The sequence below is a fragment of the Aphelocoma coerulescens genome, chromosome 4 (assembly GCF_041296385.1).
Source record: "Aphelocoma coerulescens isolate FSJ_1873_10779 chromosome 4, UR_Acoe_1.0, whole genome shotgun sequence".
NCBI lineage: Eukaryota > Metazoa > Chordata > Aves > Passeriformes > Corvidae > Aphelocoma > Aphelocoma coerulescens.
Genome location: NC_091017.1, coordinates 31,556,309 through 31,575,730, shown reverse-complemented (window position 1 = coordinate 31,575,730; position 19,422 = coordinate 31,556,309). Strand labels below are relative to the sequence as shown.

General features: G+C 41.8%; 1 protein-coding gene across 4 annotated transcripts in view; it reads right to left on the bottom strand.

The window, feature by feature from the left end:
• Positions 1 to 336: 336 nt before the first annotated feature.
• Positions 337 to 19,422, bottom strand: part of CSGALNACT1 (chondroitin sulfate N-acetylgalactosaminyltransferase 1) — a 43,376-nt gene continuing 24,290 nt past the window's right edge. For 2 of the 4 annotated variants that reach the window (XM_069013375.1, XM_069013374.1), the window contains 8 exons: positions 18,087 to 18,343; positions 14,435 to 15,356; positions 8,002 to 8,218; positions 6,715 to 6,816; positions 5,731 to 5,909; positions 5,291 to 5,385; positions 2,168 to 2,249; positions 337 to 1,805 (listed from right to left, as the gene is read on the bottom strand). In XM_069013375.1, coding sequence (XP_068869476.1) covers positions 1,522 to 1,805; positions 2,168 to 2,249; positions 5,291 to 5,385; positions 5,731 to 5,909; positions 6,715 to 6,816; positions 8,002 to 8,218; positions 14,435 to 15,068 — 1,593 coding nt within the window. In that variant the 5' untranslated portion in view covers positions 15,069 to 15,356; positions 18,087 to 18,343 and the 3' untranslated portion in view covers positions 337 to 1,521. Of the gene's footprint in view, positions 1,806 to 2,167; positions 2,250 to 5,290; positions 5,386 to 5,730; positions 5,910 to 6,714; positions 6,817 to 8,001; positions 8,219 to 14,434; positions 15,357 to 18,086; positions 18,361 to 19,422 lie in introns of those variants that run through there. The other 2 variants (XM_069013377.1, XM_069013376.1) reach the window with 2 other exon arrangements.

Here is a 19,422-nt window from a genome sequence, read left to right as displayed (position 1 = left end):
TCAGTGCTGCCTTTCTTCCCCCAGCTTTTACAAGCCGAAAACCAAACTAGAATCTGGTTCAGACTGCCTCGAATTAATCTGAATCTATAAAACTAAGAGACTGCTCCAAGCAACGGCATTTAGGTAAGCAAATGGGATTTCCAAGCCCATGCAGTTTTTGTTGGCTAGTATATATTAAAATGATAAATAGCAGTCAGCATTAAAAGAAAATTCTTTATAAGAGCAGTAACTCAGACTTTCAACAGTTTTAGGCAATTGCAAAAAAACCTATTAAGAATATGACTAATTTTTACAATTAGTACCTATAATTATCATAAGAGAATTTACAGGGTCCAGTAATCCATCACAAAAATTTATTTTGTTAATTACAAAAAGCTTTCTATACCCTGGCCAAGGCTCTGTATTTGGTTTAGAAGGAATACTTTGGTATGAAGTCAGAAAATGTTCATCACTGTTGGTATCTGGCATTCAGACTTTAAAGCCTCCTGCTAAATCAGTACTGCAAATTGATATGTATTTTCTTTTCTTCAGCATGATAAAGCTTCTGCCTTCCAGTGTCCGGGTTGTATAGAAAAATCACGTATCTGAACCCAGTTCCCATCCATAGGATCACAGATCTGCAGAGCATTTTCTAACCATTGGAAGGCTGTACTATTTCCTAGTAAGGCTAGAAGTAGAAAACCTGAAGTATGGCAAAAGAACTCCCAAGCCAAACAAATTTCATTTAAAAATAAATCTTGAGATACATACAGCATTCTAAAGCAGAAATACACCATCTGATTTACATGATACAGATGTGGCTTATTGCTTTTTGTTCACCGTCCACAGAGGAGAACAAACAGTATCCTCCAGCATTTTTCAACCATCACATTTGACCAGTAAGATTTTCTCTTTCTGAAGTTTAGAAAGCATTTTCTGAGATACCTCTTTCTCTGGATGAACTGGGAATGCTGTGTTATTGCACTGCTGCTGTTTCCCCATCCCAGCCCCTTAAAGGAAAAGTATTTTGGGTCACTCCAGCTTTACCATCGTTAACAATCAGATGTCCTTCTCAGAGCAGGAGTCTGTACTTATTCAAAACCAGCCCTTTTTAAATACGTCAAGTTAGATGTAGAAAATAACTCCTAATTATTGGCCCACCGAAAGATCAATCCTTTAAATAACTGTACACATCTTACAAACATTTCAAAGGAAAAGCACATCCATTTGTTAGTGTGAATACCACACTGGCCACATAATACCACATAATGTTCATTGTCTCTGTGACATGACCTTGAATCTCATCAAGTGTTCGTGTCTTACCCAGAAGCAAGTGCTGAACAGTCAGGATAATGGAATACTTAAAAGTCCCATTAGAATAAAAACAAAAGTAGGGAGGACAAACACTTTCCCTCTTCTATTGCTGCCATTCTGCTGGAATCTCCATCCTCTTTCAGTCTCATTCCAAATTTTCTGGTTAAAAACTCTTTTCCAAAACACCCTACAGTCCAATTCAGAGGCTTTTTACCTCCCTTTCTGGATTCATGTCTTCTTACTGCTCAATTTCTGTCTATGCAGGTGTGTTTCAATCTCTTGCTTGAAAATAAGCATCCCAAGCTGGCCATGAGAAGCCTCATTCATGGCCTTGGACTGCATGCACATTTTGTACTGCTCTGGAGTCAGCTCGTCCAGACACTGCTTTTCATGCCACAGATGGAAGAGACCCCTGACAGGCGTTCGGATCACCATGAGGTTGCTGTGAAGGTACTTGCGGTACAGATGCACATCTTCACCACCCCAGCCTTTAATGTCCAGGTCAAAGCCACCTGACACAAACAAAATTCGAAATAAAACTAGAAATATATATTAGCAAACTAGATGCTATTAATTGCACTGCAGCTGTTTTCTGGCTCCAGTCAGCTCTTTAAAACACACATGCCTTCTGTGAACATCAAACTGCCCATCTTAAAATCTTTCACTACCAAACAAAAGTTGTATATTTGTAATTTTGTTTGTAAGCAGTACTTAGATTCTGGTAACCTCTATGGCATCTAGGAAGAGCCTGAACATCTAACCACAGCACTGTGCAAATTAGTGACATAAACATATTAGCAAAGGAAAGGGAGGCTGATCATAATTGTCTATGTTTTAGCAAAAAGGCAGGTGTATTGGAGTGTATTTTTCTTACCTATGTTGATAAAATCAGATCTGTACTGGCAAGTCATCCCAAAACCAAAGTCTCTCCAAAATCCAGTTTCTTTTTTAATAATCTGCATGGAGGGAAAGGAATGTTTACATGGAAGCAGAAATGCTTTCAGAATGAGCATTCTGATCTGAATGTGGTCAGAAAGAGGAGCAACTGCCCTTTTATTCTTCCCCATGTGAATTCATGGCCGGTCCTGAACCCGTTTTTGTAGATACATTGCATACATCTTTCCCCCCTCCCCCTGCAAACAGCTGTGTTCTTAGCTATCATAGAAAAGCCCCTGATCCAGAACAATCAGGTTTTGCTCCACTCCTGCTGTTGTAGACCAAGTAGAACAATATCACACCTCTGGAGTTTGCTTCTTTGCAGGCAAAGCATCCTCCAAAATTGTTCGTTTCTGTGGAATTCAAACCCGATGTAAGAAACATATTGGTAAACCAGGGAAGCCAGACTCTGCTGTCAGAGCAGATGGTGGAATCTGCATTGTGGACCACAAGAGCTCTGGAAGGTTCTAATCTGATCACACAACCAACAGCTTTTGATTACGTTAATTTTGAGTAACAAGAATAATTTTCCATTACAGAACTGCTACATCCAGCTAAAATTGAACTCCAGATATGTGAGGTGATAGATATATGTCCCATAAAAGCCTTTGTAAAAATGAATGCTCTGCCTTCCTGAGACAGACAATGAAAACATTATGTATTACAAGTAGAAAATCAAAGCACTGAGAAACCATGGCTATAATTTTGAAAAGCAGATATCCAAGTACAGATCTATAAGGTCATAATGCATATGAGTGACCTAACCCAACCCGGTGAGACATCCAAGAGCTTCAAGAGGCTGGGACAGGCATTTAAATCCTCTGAGCAAGTCAGCAGTACTTCACACTCCTGAATGCCTGGTTAGAAACCTATCCCTTAGCAGCTGCTTTGGAAAATCTTGACTTCCCTTGTGACAGAATTTCAGAAGATGAGGAAAGAGAATTTCCATTTCTGGATTTACAAATCCCAGTATTTCCTTTATGAAGAAATGCTCTTCTGAAATTGTCTCTCCTGATTTCTTGCTCATGCCTCCCCTTTTTGTTCATAACTCTTGTCTCTTCAAATGTTTTTTATTTTACTGCTCACATTGTTATAGATGTCATTTTCTCATTTCTCCTTTCCTTGAAAAATCCAAGTCACTGCAGAAGCCAATTAAAAGGGAACAAGATTGTATCTGTCAGGTCTGCACTGTAACAAGAAGTCTCCATCATGATGCCCTTTTACAGCAAGCTACTCGTGTATTAGCATTATTATTTTCCATTAGTGCAAGTGGCTGCTGCACAAATCAAATTCTATCAAAGATTTCTGAAGCCTTCTTTTTTCCTCCTCAGCAGCCCAAGTTCCAGGACAGAGAGCTAACACTGTCTTGTTTTATTGGCAGAGATCTGGCCTTATGCCTGGCAACTAATGTGGGCTAAAAATATAAAAATATACATAAAAATGTGATTGGCTGTACTTCTTTAAATCAAGAAGCTTTTCTGACATAAGCATCACATTTTGTGATTCAAATATTAGCTATAAATACTTTCACAATCCTGACAATGTACTTTGTGGAATTTATGCTAGCTTGAGAGCTAAACTCTATTTCATTCCCTAAGCACAATGCCTACAACCTTGAGGATCCCTGACAGGCTCTGAGCAGAGAGAGAAAAGCCTATGTGAATCCCATGGTATGATCAGAACAAGTTTGTTCTGAGAAAAAAACAGTAGAAGGGATTTTCCAGACTCTTCAGTAAAAGGCTTTCTGGCTATGTCTCATAACAGAGAGCAGGAGACAAAAAAATACTTCAGAATATTTTGGATGGACTTTTCAAACTCTCATTCTTCATTTTTATAGAGGAACTGTACAAGGTGGGGGTAGTGATGATAGAAGACTGGACTCAGACCCCAAGGGATCTTTTTCAGCGGTGACTGTCCCTGGGCTCAGACCACCCCTAATTCCTACCTACCCAGAACAATAATAGAAGATGGAAGGCTCTGGGGACAGTGTCCAGCCTGGGACAGGATGAGCCCTAGTAAGTGCAGTGCCTGGCAGTAAAAGAGGCAGATGTGGCAGGTTAGGACCTGGCCCAGAGGAACTGAATGAAGCTGCATAGCTTCGTTTAGCTTTACGTTTCAATTTGAAAATTCAGCCACTTAGCAGCACTAGTGGGCAGAGGACTGTGACCCACTGACTCTGGAGAGAAGCAAGACTCCCTTCTGTCAGGCCTTTAAGTTCAACAACAGTGCAACACCAGAGCACAAGGGAATGGAGAACAGTGTTTGTAGCAGTACCAAGCAATGGCTCAGTCACTAACATTCATGTGAATCTCTCGTCTGTGTGCTCTTTCTTCCTCACAACAGCTCCCTCCTCATCAAGGAAACTCATACATGTCTTAATCATATGCCTTATGGCAATGTTGTTAAAAATAATGCTTTGTTTTCACACCAAAAATAAGCAGGTGAGATGGAAATCAATGCAGTTGTGCTGTGTTGTATCAGTGCCAGATTGAAGTGACAGCTCCAAGCATGTGATTTGACTCTGAGACACTTCAGAAACACAATGTCTGCTCACAGGCAGTTTAATCATGAGCTGTGGGATGGGAAAGGCCACTGTAAGGTGTTCAAGTAAGTGGTGGAATAACTGTGATGGCCCCTGGCATTCTTTTTTCACGGACTGATCTGAGGACAGGTCTGCTTTTTCTAAATGTCAGTTTTTCAAATGGAAATAGTATTCAGTGCAAGGAAGAAATCAGAGCATGTCAAGGACTGTCACTCCAAGATAGCACACCATGGAGGAATTGTTCACTAGCTAGGAAATTCCTTCTAGCAGAGAAGCCAACATGTTTTAAATTTTTAGTTTCCATGTAAAAACTTCAAAAAGGTTTAAAATAAATGGCACCAAGACACTTCCCAGTGAAACATACCTGCAGAACTCACAGTAAGGTGAGTGTTGTAGTTAATTTTGTCTGTGTGGTGGTCACTGTGCACAAGGAATAGGGAAATGCTATCCAAGAGCACAAGTACCTTTAAAAAATGCTTTGTTAAATAAAAACAGGCATTCAGAGAAGCATGTACTTACCAGCTGCTGTTCTAAAGACGGGATGGAATCATGGTCACCATAAATTATACTGGGATTATACTGGCTGAAGAGAACAGGATAAAATACCTTCTTCCCTGGAAATGACAATGGGTTACTTTCTTTATTGTATAAAACACACTTGGTCTCTTACAAGATGCAATCCAGGCTTGAGCAAATCCAGACAAAGTCACACAAATTTTGCATTGAGCCTATGTTCTTTCCACAAGAATGTTAATGCAAGGATATAATTAATAAAAAGATCCTGTTCCAGAAAGCATAGGTGCTGAAGGCAAGAGATTATATCACAGTGGGAGCAGGAACTGTTACAACTGATTTGCAGTAGCTCCATTACCAATTCAAAGGCAAGCATACTGTCGTGAGGGATTTTACATAACAGGTAGAACCCGCTGAAAGATAATGTACTTCATGAGAAGCAGTACCTGGCTGTGTGTTCAATCTACAGGAGTTCAAGAATTCGGCTGTGAAGTATATGTCCACATCGCAAAAAAAGAGAACAACATTGTTTCCTTTCCAAAATCGAGCACCAACATCTAATCCTTTGCCCCTGGAAAATTCTTCATTCAGCTGGATGAAGGTAAAGTTCTTGAAGTTGGCTGACCTAGAAGGAAAATATTCAGCAACTTCCTCTGTCCAGCTCTTAATATAAATCAGGGGTGAGAACCCCATATGAAAGAATTAACCTAGAAATCTGTAATATCACAGTTCTGAGAGGAGCTGGAGGGAAGAGATGTCCTGTTTGACTCTTAAAGAGATTTCCACTATGTCTATCTATGTTCAGAGCTTGACCTGAGTACTCACACATTACCATTCCTGTCACAGACTTTCTTTGGGCAGGTCTCACAAAAATCCCAACAAGGCTTAGATTAACAAAAGTATCTTCAGTATGCAATTTCAATTACCTGTGGTCACATTACTGTATCTATACAAGGAGAAGACACGGAGAAGACAAGCAAAAGGCTGCAGTGCCACATGATCTCGACAAACACAGCTATATAATCAAACTCAACAGAACTGGCTAAAAGTATTTGTGCTCTACTGAAATAGTCTCCACCTGCCTTTGGAAGTCAGCCTTCAGTCCTAACAGCTAAAGCCACTTTCAAAGAACTAAAGAGTTACCACGGGGGGGGGGGGGGCGGGGGGGGGGAAGGAAAAAAGGAAAAAAGCAGTTGCACTGAGGTAAATTTAGTTAAAATCTGCTCTGCAGTTCAAAAAACAAAGGTCACAAAACCACAGATATGGGACTCTATGGGTAACACCATTTTTAGTTGATACAAAAAGAGAGCTATTTTCTGCAATGCACTTTGGAACCTTCTGGCACACCTATGAGTTTTGAGCTACCAAGTCTCCACTTCACATAGGATCACTGTGTATGAACAGCACATACCAGATGTTCAGTTACTTACTTAGAGGTATTTTCAAGTATCGATTTGACTTCATTCATTTGTTCCTTTCCAAAGTAAACTACAGTGAGGTGAATTCTCCCGTCCTGCTGAATGCCCACTTCCCTGGAGAACAGAGATAGATTTGTGACTTGTCCCAGAAGTTAGCTTCCTTCAATAGCCTACAGCAGCTGGGGAAGGCAGAGGAGGGTGAACCTCAGAGGCATTCCTGGGGACATGATTTACTGACAGACATCCTTGTCCTGACAAAGCAGCTCACTGTCTCTCTTAGAAGGGACAGAAGTCTATCTTTCAGGCAGATTAGGTACAAGCTCTCTAAACAGCATTTCTTATATTAATAGGACACTCTTAAAAGAGGCCATCCTGCCCCAGGAAGAATGATCAGGCAGGCAATAACTTCAGCACTTAGGAGAATATGAGAAGAGGGATTTTTATAATACCCTACCTCATAATCTTGAGGTTTTGTAACAGATATTCCACAGTTCAGATCTTTGGCATTTACTAAAACCTAAGTATCAACCAAAAATCAAACACGTAGCCCAAGGGTAAGACCAATTTGAACAAACGCTAGAACCATGCCTCACTTGCACGAAGTTTAGTCAGTAAGAGTTCATCTATAATCAGCAGAGAGATCAGCATGACCAGAGGGCGATTTCTCCCAGTCTAAAACAAGATAATCAGAATACTAATCAGAAGACTAATTTAGACAAGGAGCCTATTTTTAGATGGCTGTAATTAGACAAAACAGATCCCCTTGTTAGAGTCAGTATCTGTTGATAACACGGTCTTTTCTGGGCAGCTATTTAAAGTTACATCTCAATTAATTTCTCCCTCTGAACATCATCTCTGTGCTGAAAAATAAAAGTTTAAGAATAACTATGCTGAAAGTTCAAATACATTTCCTTCTTGCCTTTTGTTGCGTTAATACTTTATCTAATGGAGCCTGGCAAAGTATCTGGGAGCACTGATTCCCCTTTTCCTCAGAAATGCTCCTTTGCAACCACTGCATGAAATTCTCACATTGCCACAACTTGTATGTGCCAAACAAACAGATTGAGACTCTTAAGTCAGGTACATACAAATCAGAAACCCTGATGACTGCAATATAATTGCCTTTACTGCTAATGCATTAAGCAACCAAATGCCTTTCAGTGTGTAATCTCAAAAATCACTTAGTGGCACAACGAACCATTAGGTAAAAGTAGCAGTGAGTGAGGTCTTAATAACTCCTAAAAGTGCATCTTACTTTCCAAGTAAGAAAAAGTAAAGGCAGCATTGAAGGAAACCCACCTGAAATTCTGCATGAATTGCCGAAATTTGCTGGCTCTCTTGGCCAACGGCACAATGACATTAATAAGTGTGTCAGCCATATTGACATTTTCATTTTTCACTTTCATAACAGGACCAAATGGCCGGAATAAAACAATCTTCTTGAACTGATGTTTTGCATCTCCTTTGAAAGTCAGCTCATACAATGTGCCTTTATTTTTTTCTGTGCGGTAGATCCCTGCATGCAAACAAAATGAAGAGATTTTTGGATTAAAGATGGGCTCCTGGGGGAAAAAAAGGATAAAGTCTTCATGTGCTACACCTAAACTGAAAATGCAGCAATGAGGCAATGAGATATTTACTTTTAAACCAATACACAGTCCACCATCGTTTGGAGGAGGCCATCACTCTGGCAGGGACACAGCCCTGGATTACAGGAGCTGTTTGGTATTCTTGCAGGCACATTCCAAGGCTTGGCTGAGTTACAAACCCCTGAAGGTTACCAACTGCACACACTCAGTATAACCCAGCAGACATACTGTCCTTATTTTTCAGACAGCTCCAATTGCACACTGCAGACAAGCATGGTAATGGGACGCAGAAGGACTGCAAAGGCAGTCTGCCTCTCTGCAACAGGAGGGATTAGGCCATCTCCCAGAAAAGCAATTTCCTGATGAGCACTAGGAGGTTCTCTGGAAAGTCCCCTAATAAAACTATGCAACCAGGCCCCAGAAGCCATCGACTTCACCCACTGCCAGTCAGGACAAAACTCTCCTGTTACTCAACTCTCAAGAGACTGCTATTTCTCTTTGTGAATGCCCACTCCTGGTCAAGTAAGGGTCTGCAAGGATGACACTACAGGTTGTCAGAGGCTAGACCAGGATACTTAATTCATACAAGCATGTATTTATTTCCTATATGGAAGGAACTTTTAACATACTTGATGGGTGAAATTGGTCTGGTTCATGCTGAGGGCCAGCATGAACTATAAAAGCCTTGATAGTGCCCCACGGAAATACTATAATATCTTAAATCAAGTTTGCAAAAAGGCTGTAGATTTTACCCACTCTAAATGATACTTCAGTTCCTACAGTGTATACTGAAATAAAGCTTTTTCACTGGCAGATCCATTAGATTTAAGAAAGAAAAATTAATGCTAATTCTAAGTACTCATTAAGCCACAGAAAACATCTTAACAACTTAATCAGTACAAGAGTATAATTGCAATGCCTTCCATCTCTTGCAGAAGTTAAAGAGACAAGCACAAATGTCTGGAAAAAAACTCCTCCTCTTGACTTGTTTTTCTTTTCTCTTTTCTTTTCTTTTTTTTTTTTTTCTTCCATCTGGCTAGGAAGCATATCTTCTTCTGGTTATGAAAAACAAGACCAAAATAAGGCTTCTTTTTTTTTTAAAAAAATCTTGGTTGTTCCCTGATGTGTAACATTGCTGGGCATCTGACCCATAGACTGTCAGCTCTCTATTTCTCATGAAGGTCTGGGTCAAAGTTTGCTTCAAAGAGCAAAGTGACATAATCTCTCCATCTTGTATTGCAGTTTTTACATTGGTATAATCAAAAGACTAATGAGGTGTGATTTTATCTGGATCGAGTTCTGTGGACTGTCTTATCTTCACTATCATTCTCTACGTGTTTTATTCTTAATGAACGCTTCAGTTGGTTAATAATATATGCAGATTTACTGAGCTGTTACTCATTTCTTGTTTTATTTTTAATATAAGCTGATTCAACAAATGCTCCAATCCTTCTTCTAGCATAGCAAATGAATCTAGGGAGATAGCAGCTCAATCATTCTTTTAGTGCTAATCTTTCAAAGTTGTGCCTTTGACTCCTCCTAGCTTTTTTCACAGAGTCTGCCCAAGCTGCAGACCATGAACTACATCTGTTACTGAACTGGAGATCATCTGAATAGTGACCTAATACTCCCTTGGTTTCATCTTCCTGGTGGCCAGAGAATACAAATCTGGGGCTTTGAATTCTGCTCACCCATTTATTCTTACAGAAAGCCTGCTAATGATCCAAGTGCATTGTTGGGTGCACTCATTTGCTCAGGCAGTTTTTGAACACAGGTTTTACCAAGGAAGTTTGTGTTTGAAAGGTTAAGGCAACCTTTTGACATTCAGCTAAACAAAACTCTAAATTAAATCTGATCTGCATTTTCTTTAGAGAGAAATTGATAGGACTGTTTCACATGTTTGACATAGTGTACTGTCATTTTTCATAATAACAAAGATCTAAATTAAATTAACAAATTTAATAGTATCTACCACACAACATCTCAGTCTTTGCTTTTACATTCTCTTCTACCTACCCCAGCCAAGAAACAATGACCCCACAAATACTACTTCCCTGGAGAGATGTACTACACAATAAAGGAAACCTTGCCAAATAAGAAGTACCTTAAAAGAAGAATGCAAGTTGTGACCTGACTGGGGTCCCTCCTAGGGCTATATACACAGAGGCTGCTTCTGAGTCTGTAGTTTTATTCTTGTTCAGTACTGCTACTATGTCTGAAAACAAGTAGCTTAGGTGAAGGCAAGGTTTCCTTGTGCAACATGGTAATCCAAGAATTCATAATCCTAGCGTTTTATACTGAAGAGAACTGTATGCAACTTTAATGCCTCTAATTAAATATGGCTATTCTTCATGCATATTTAAACTATTTGTTTTCCATTTTTAAACATCTTCTTTCCTTTTTTAAGTATCTTCTTTTTAGAAGCAGAGAACAAAGTGACTTGCCCAAGGGCAGACAGTGAGCCTTGGAAATGAGTCTGAATGTCCTGAGTCACTCTGGCGACTCACCCAGCAGAACATCCTGCCTTTTACAAATTTTTTCCATTTCCAAAGGCTCTACTTTATTTGTGCCACCAGGACTTTCTACGTGATTCAGGAAGATGTGTCAAACAGCCTCAATTCCAAGATAAAACTATGAGTAGTCTCAAAAGAGTAAACAAAAAAACCTTTTCCATAAAAGATTGCTCCTGAAATGAAAGCCTTGGAAAGGCTAGAGATTCAATATAGATAAAAGAAGGTTAATTGATCATCTATTGCTTCCGTTACAGCAGATATAGTTCAGAATATGCACCATTCCTTTCAGAGGCAGGGAGAAAAGTCAAAGCCTTTGGAAACTCAATGTAAAAAAGTAAACAGGAGCTCTGTGTCAGCAGACAGAATGGCCCTAAAATAAAGGTAAAGAACAAGTGAGAAGCAAAAATGGTATGGGCTCAAGAATTGAGTAAAGAGCAGTAAGTCTCCAGTCTTCAGAGCAGCAATTCCCAGGACTCTCCACGGAGATGGAAAATACCTGATGTCTATTCAGCAGGGCAGGCAAACAAATGTCACCTATATGGATCGACATAAAATGTGTAACTAGCAAACAGCCATGCATTCTTAACAAAATGCTGTTGAGTGGATGACAATTTTAGCCTCAGTTCCACAGACTACAGGCTTCAAGTCTTCCACTGTCACTAGAAACACTCCCTGGACTCATGCTCATTAGTTCCCTTCTGTTAGATGATGTAGGAGCCACTATGAGGATTTATCAGGATTCACTGTCCCCATTTTAACTCAGTATTACAATGGTCTTCCCACTTATCATGCAGTAAAATACAGCATCTTATCCTTTGATGAAAAGCATCGTTCCTCTTTCCCAATAAGCTTCCACAGCAAAACTCCATCAGATAGCCCACCACCAGTAGCTTCCCATTTGAGAATGCAAAGCTCCTCCTTTTTCATTTGCCTCTGAGACCTTGATTAAAATTCCAGTCACTAGACAGCCACATACTTCAAGTAGGAAAACTTATGATCCAACATATTTGAAAGTGTTATGGCAGGGCATTTTTTAAGCAATCCAGGGGTTTTCTGGAACTGTTCATATTAGGAAAGGATATGTCCAGGCAGTGATTCCATTCACTTATGGAACACACTACTCAGGCTTGTCAGAGTCTCCAAATTATTATCTCTATCTCTGAGAAAATGAATGACTCCCAGATCTATTTGGCTGCTATTTACGTAAATTAAGGACCAGACCTGTTATCCTGCTTTCTGAGCAACTGGCTTTCTACTGGAAACAGAGCAGTCCTTTGCCTGCTTATAATACACAGAAATTCCTGATTTTTTTCTATGCTGTTTCTTACTGACTCCCCTTGGCAGAAAGCTAGTGAACTTGTTACGTAAGTGGGAGGAGTAAGGGGGAGAGGGGAGCATTACAGCAGCTGAACAGCCCAAGTGCCTCTCTCAAGAGAGAAGCTAAGCAGAGCAGCAGCCAGATGGATACATCTCGAGCTCCAGGGAGAAGGTGTGGCTCTCTTGGTTTTGATTAAAGGCGGGGGGGGGGGGGGGGTGGAAATGGAAAGTTCCACTACGTGTCAGCTATTACTCTGGAAGGAGAACTGAGAATCCTATCCACATTTCATGTAACAGCAAATCTGCTGAGAAGGAGCTTAACTCAGATGTAGGGTACTAGGGTCATAGTCTAATTCCCACGCACAACTTCTTCTGTCTAGAAACTGCAGAGATGCAACACTAATTTCAAGATATCCCAGCCACGGAAACAAAATATTTCTCCTTAAATGCAAGAAGTGTTTAAAGAAACATTTTCCCTCTGCGAAGACAAGAATAAATGCACAAAATCAAAAAAAGGAAGAGAAACAGACCCCAACTGAGTTTATTGCCACACACCATCACCCTGCCTATTGGCGTATGCTAGCAGTGAACTAGTACTGAAAAAGTGATAGCAGGTGCCAGATGTGATCCACAAGAAAAGAAAAATCCACACAGGAGGTCAAAGAAAACAAGATTATTGTGCGCAACTGTATGTTCTAGCAAGGCTCAGGATCAGCAACACACTTGAGTAAAGCTGGTGTCAAAGGCACTGCTGAATAGAGGAAAAACAAGGACACAAATCCCACATATTGACAGCAGCAGCTCAGACTTTAAATCCTGTCTCTGACCCTGATTACCTGATTTTCATTTCAGCACATCTCTCCATCTGATCAACCTTAAGATGAGGGTGGTAGCCTCACATTTAGCATAAGAGAGGCACACAGTTTTTGTGTGCTGTTATTGCTAAAGCAGCTGGAAAACACTTAGAGGGTTAAGTGGTATTACTTTCAGTGCAGATCTGGGCCACGTCTCCCAGAAATCTCCAGCTGCCCATGGCAGTTCTAGAAAATGAAAACAGCTGGCTTTGTGGCTGGGTAAATGCACTCATGGTTGCTGTGTTGCTGATACTAAGTTGCCAGAAGCTGACATAGAATCCAGCTTATTACTAACTTGTTGTGTAGGCAGTGGCACCTGCAGAGCACTGTTTCCAAAAGAAGTTCAGAGTCCAAACTATACTTGAAATGCAGAACTTGGAACAGAAAACTCAGTTCTCCCTACACATACGGGTTACACAGAGCAATGGATTTGTTCTTTCACTGACAGTCTTTGCCATTCTTGGGAGAATGAAAGATGGGGAAAAAGAGAATGACAAGAAGTGACAGAAGCCTCCAAAGGAATTTGGCAGGAAAATTTTCTGTGAAGTCTCTTTGTTTCTAGCCCCAATACATGGATCCCTGAATTTGCAAACAAATCAGTCTGTGCTGATGAATGAGAATGAGAATTTGTTTCCTTGCACCTACAGAAGCAAGGACCTGCCCCACAGGGGTAGGACACAAGGAAGATTTCTTGAGCTCAGACTGAGCTGCACACAGGGCTCCAGTTTCTTGACTCCAAGTCACATGAAGGGCGTCCTCCCTCTGGAGTATTTCACCATGGTATGCGAAAGCCAGCAAGACCATTATAATGTGCATGAAGAACCTGCACAGAACCTGCACTAGTGTGCATCTCTTCCCAACACCCTTCTGCACTTGTTCCCCAAGCACAGCACTGGTATCCAGTCAAAAACCCTTGATTGTGCATAAAGGCAGGCTCACAGCTTAATGGATATTAAGTAAAGTGTGGCAGGGAAAATCTCCTAAATCCTCACCCTCTCGCATGGAAGAGCTGGTGCCAAACAGTCATACATGCTTGTTCAGCACCTATAATAACCTGTGGAAACATACTTTGAAAAGATAAACTGAACAGCAAACAGGAAGGAGGAGAATGGCAGCATGGATTTGAACTGCAATGTTAACACTGGAAATAGATCTGGGATTGCAGCCTGGTCAGTCACTCCTTGCTTAGTCAGTTCTGAGGCAAGCGCATGACTAGAGCTGTGAGCGCACATTGGTGCCACTACAGGAGACTGGCAGGCTTTGTTTTCACTAAGTCCTGTTCCCCAGGAAAACTGCCATTTTGCAATTGTGCCCAAGACAGCATCGCTAGGTCACAGCACTAACACCATCCCAGACATCTGTGCTCTGACACAGCTCCCATTTCCCTCAGCAACTCATTCACACCAGAACTCCGTCCCAGCACCGTGTGGACCTTCTAGCCTGCTCTCTGCATACGAACCTTCAACGAAGTCGGAGGCTGTGTATACATGGGGTTTTGCTTTACTGACCCCATCTGGCTTGTTCAAGCTCCCGACTGCTAACTCGATCACCTCTATCAACTCATCTCGTTTGTCCTTCCTTACAGGTTTCTCCTCTGGGTGCCGTGTCAGCCCTGTCTCCAGCTGGTACACCTTCTGGAGGGTGAAGCTCTCAAAGGGCACTGCCGCGTACTCTGTGGACAGCTTAACACCGCTGTGCACCTCTGCTTTGTCTACTTGGGAACGGAGGAAAGCCAACAGGTTGGCCTGGGACTTCTCTGGCTTACTGTGGTCAAGCTGAATGTCCAAGGAGTCTGAGTACTGGTTCTGCATGTTCTTAAGCTGCTCGGTCCTGCCCTGGAGCTCAGCCTTCAACTGGGCAATTTGTTTCTTCAAGCTGATGATGTAATTGCGGTGTTGCTCTTCTCGCTCTTGCAGAATGGCTTCATATCCCTCCTTCGCAGTCGGACTGTGCACCCTGGGCAAGGCAAGCTGCTGGTTGTCACCCTTGGGTGTGCAAGCCAACATATAAATAATAGACACTGAGCAACAGGCCACCACCAGCAGGCCTACAAGTCGGGGAAGAAATAGAATAAATCCTCGTCTAAGCATCATATTTCAAAAAGCAGAGTCTAACCTCACACATGCAACAGTTCTTATATCCATGCAGTGCCACAGAGGCCTCTGGTCTTGGAGTACTCTTACACAGATGCATGTATGTGCAGGAACTGGTTTGTCAGCTCTCTTGAAATGTGTGCTCTGCCTCTATATGGAGCTCTCTCTGGTGTGCACCCAGCAGGACCAAAAGACAAGCTGTGAAGCAGACAGGACACCTCCTGATTCTCATGGCAACACCTATGTTGCTGCAATGCGATCAGATGGTGGCTGATGGAGCCTGAGGACCTGAAAGATAAATGACAAAGACAGCCAAGTTAGAATTTGGTCATCCAGTTCAGACCATTTAGAGTGTTCTAAGAATTTACCTTGTTTCTTAGCTGCTCTAGCAGATCTCAGAGCTGTGAAGTGCTTGGGCTAAGACCCAAAAGATGCCAAGATCCTTATGCAGAAAATCCGGTATGCATCCATTTAATTGTTAATAACATGACTTGGCCCATTGCCAATGAAAAACTAGTCCAGACCTCAAAGACTGCCACACTTCAGAATTACTGTCTAGTGGTCAAATGCTAAGGTGCTCAGTTCATCCAAGCAGTGATGGGCTGTCTTGGTTTGAAAGACAGGTGTCTGCTAAGGAAGGCAGAAGCCTCCCTTGGAATGGCAGATGCAACCCCCTTCCGAGTTATTATAATTTTGAAATCAAGGGGCTTTTAGGCAAAGATGTGGGAAATAGGAATAACAGTTCTTTACTATTATATATCTATATGTGTATAACAAGTCAAACAAACACCAACAACTCTGGCAGTAACAGCAAACAATCCCAAACCCAGTCCCGGCCTTCTCGGCTGTCGGGCCCTTTCCCCTCGGGTGCAGTTCCGCTCGCAGCCGGCAGGGATCGCTGGCGGCTCCCGGTGAGCAGGGCAGGTGCGATGGTTCCCCCGCGGCTGCAGGGGGCGCTCCGGAGCGAGCTCGGGGAGCACGCGGCAATGGGGCCCTGGGATCCCGGGGAAAGATGGAACAAAGGCTTCACAAACCGCTGGGCAGCCGATCCTGGTGTCCCAGCAGGACCCTCGGGAGCAGCAAACTGGAACAGCAGGGATGAGCAAAAAATGCCAGGTGGCAGACGAGATGTATCGAACTCCAGAGCTGTAGCGGAACCCCCGGACGTCTGGGCAGGCAGGGGGTGCGGAGCTGCAGTTGTAGCGAAGGCTCAGAGCAGTGGCAAAGGAACGGCGGGGGCAGGGCAGCCGCGGCCCGGCTCCCAGCAGGGCAGGGAAAGGCGGGCTCAGGATCCCAGCGTTTTCCCCTGAGGCACCCGAGCAGATGTTGAAAAAGAAGTCCCTCTTTTAGTGAGGTAGGGTGTTAAACAGGGTCCCAGTGCAACGGCCGTTCCAGCGAGCAAGCTCCACTCACGGTAGAAGGAAGGCAGTGGAAGACAGAACCCCGCCGTGGTGATGAATTCTCCCCACAGTAGAAGGTGAGAGCACAACAGTCGTAGGGGCTCCACCCAACCCCTTTTCCCCAGTCCAAATCTCGCGGCATCTCTGCCCTACACGAGAAAACCCCATGTAAAAGAGAGTAGCCAGCTGGACCCCTCCCCCGAGCTGTGACCACCAGGTCTTTTCCCTGTTGTAAGTATCCAGTCATTATTGTTTCCTAGCAACACATATGGGGAAAAATTCCTTAAGAGAAAAAAAAAAAAAGGAGAACTCCTAAAATCCCAACATGGGCCTTCAAGAGTTCTCAAATCTTGGAGTGCTCACTCAAGTTTTGAAAGGACGGCACTCAATCCCACAGCTACCACATATATCTTAGTTTCCAGGCATGTTTTTCCAAAACACCAGGTGATGAATATGGTCCATTTGAATATAAGAAGCCTGACCTGGAGCAAAAATTTGATAACCAGAAAACTAAAAACTGTTATCAAGGCCAGTTACTGCAACTATCATTGTTTGACATATCCTACCAGATGCTCCCATGAAAACCAAATAACCAGGAAGAGGACATTTTTTAGGAACACTCAGACCAATTTTACTCAAAATCAGCAGCAGCTTTGTTGCAATTTTGAAGGCTGTCATCACTGCACAGTATTTTAACATCTCAAGACCCTCTTCTGTTTCTCATAACATTATGAAAAGCTGTGCAAAAATGTAAAGTACTACTGTGCTTTCCAGTCTGCCTAGGACTGTAGACCATAGAGAAGGTGGAACTGGGAACATTATAATTTTTAATAAAACTTCTTCCAGTATATATAGAAGAGCAAAAAAAAAAAAAAATTAGATGATTGAAATTGAATATTGATCTAGCTATAAGCTACATTAAAACAATTGTGCTGAGAACATTACCAGAGGGATTTTCAAAATCCCTTGGATTTGGCCCAAACCCATGCTGGTGCAAGGAACTTCATCATTTACTCAGCTGACTGTACACTTAGGGCAAGGCTGAGTAACATCCTAGATTACACATTGTTAGACACAAACACAATCAAATTAGTCCCTTGATTCTCTTCCCTTGGATGCATACATGACATTATGACACTCTTGACAGAGAGAGTCACAGTCCTTTTAGGCATACATCCTTGCTGTCACATCCTTAAGTAAAAACAGTTGAACTAAGAATAAAACTTTCAGAGTTATTTTCAGTTATTTCTAGTCTTGAGTCAAAGTCTTATGTAGGACCTTTTATAAGCTGCTCTGTGGCTTTCCACCCTCTGTCTTGATTGACTATTACTCCATATGCAGCAGTTATGCAGAGATATTTCTGATGTTTGGACTGTTATTATTATTTTATCAGTTTGCAGAGCTTCTGGGAAAAAACCCTACTCTGAGCAGGAATTGAGGGGGCTAGAATGAGTCATAAAAATAGTACTGTATTTTTTTCAAAGTAATGCTAAATTACTTTTATAGCATTTATAGGATTCTCCAGAAAATGTCAGCATTTTTGAAGGAAGAATTGCTGATTTTCAAGAAAATATTTAAGCAGCATGAGAAAAGGACAGGATGAAGTTGGTGCTCTTACCTTTTTGATGTGATCTTCTCTTTGGAACATCTTGGTCTGCTACAGCTTCTGCTAAGCTTGCCAAAATCATCGCCTGTTTATCTCCCTTCTTATGCCCTTTCCAGAAAATGCGTGTACTATGAAAAGCGCTGTCAACCTCAGAACACCTCTTCATTGCTTTCACATTTGTCAGCTGCCTACATCTTCAGTCTGTCTCTCGTGTGGTGAAAGGCTGTAGTGGAGACGCTTCCTATGGATGCACCAAAAAAGTTGGCCTCCTGCAATGTAAAGGAGCTTGTCAAAGCAGGGAAAATTAATCTGGGCATTTCTAACTGTACAACAGATCTGGCTAGAAGACTGCAAGAAGGTAGTGTGCAGGGAGACAGGGTCAGGAAGTGGTGAGATGTAGTACATAAAACACTGCTGTGCTTGTATGCTTCCCTTCACACAATTAGTCCATTGACTGAATTGGCAGAAGCTGAACATCAGTGAAAGGATTAGTTGTGCTAACATGGTATAAACTGAAATTACATCTCAATGGCTTAGATAAACACACAGTTTCATTTCTATAAGCAGCAACAGATTTGAGTTTTGGGCAAAGAGCTCTTCAAATGTTGACCTTAGAAAATGTGTCTATATAGATAGCTATCTTCACTAAAACATAGTATGTCTATCTTCAGGGTACTATTTCTTTTCTATATAGTTTTATGGTTTGAAATCTCCACCATCAAAGATGCATCTTTATAAAGACTTCAGGACAGTAAATTAACAGTGCTACTTTGTCTTTTGAGACAGCATTTTCATAGTAAGGAATTGAGACCATGGGGACTTTAACCTTCTTCAGAGGGATTTTACCATCATGACTGGAGGCATCCTGACAAGAAGCTTTCATTGCTCGCCCTCTGGATCTGTCATATTAAATTGTACTGGTAGCTTCAGTGGCATTGCCTTAGAGTGACTGACATTTAAATATACAGCTGTTACTGTACTACTATCTCATGGGCATGCTTGTGAAAGCAGTCCCAATTCAGGTCAGTGCCAAAAAAAGCAGATTACTTTAAATCAACACCAAAGGTGGTCACAGCTGAGGCATCTCAGCTGCACAGACAAGTACCAGAAAGCCAGGGATGGTAACTCCTCCTAACAACCATTCTGTTGATTTCACCAGATCAACACGGTTTCACACCGAGATGAAGAGAAGACAAACTGAAGTGTCAGTTTTTTTTCCAGGAACTGACAAAAACGCCTCTGTATTTCACAGCAGTCAGCTGCATCGAGTAGTATTAGTCTCTTTGCAAAGCGAAGCTGTAACAAATATGCAGTGATTAGTCTGGTGGCTGAGGAAAAGGACATTAAT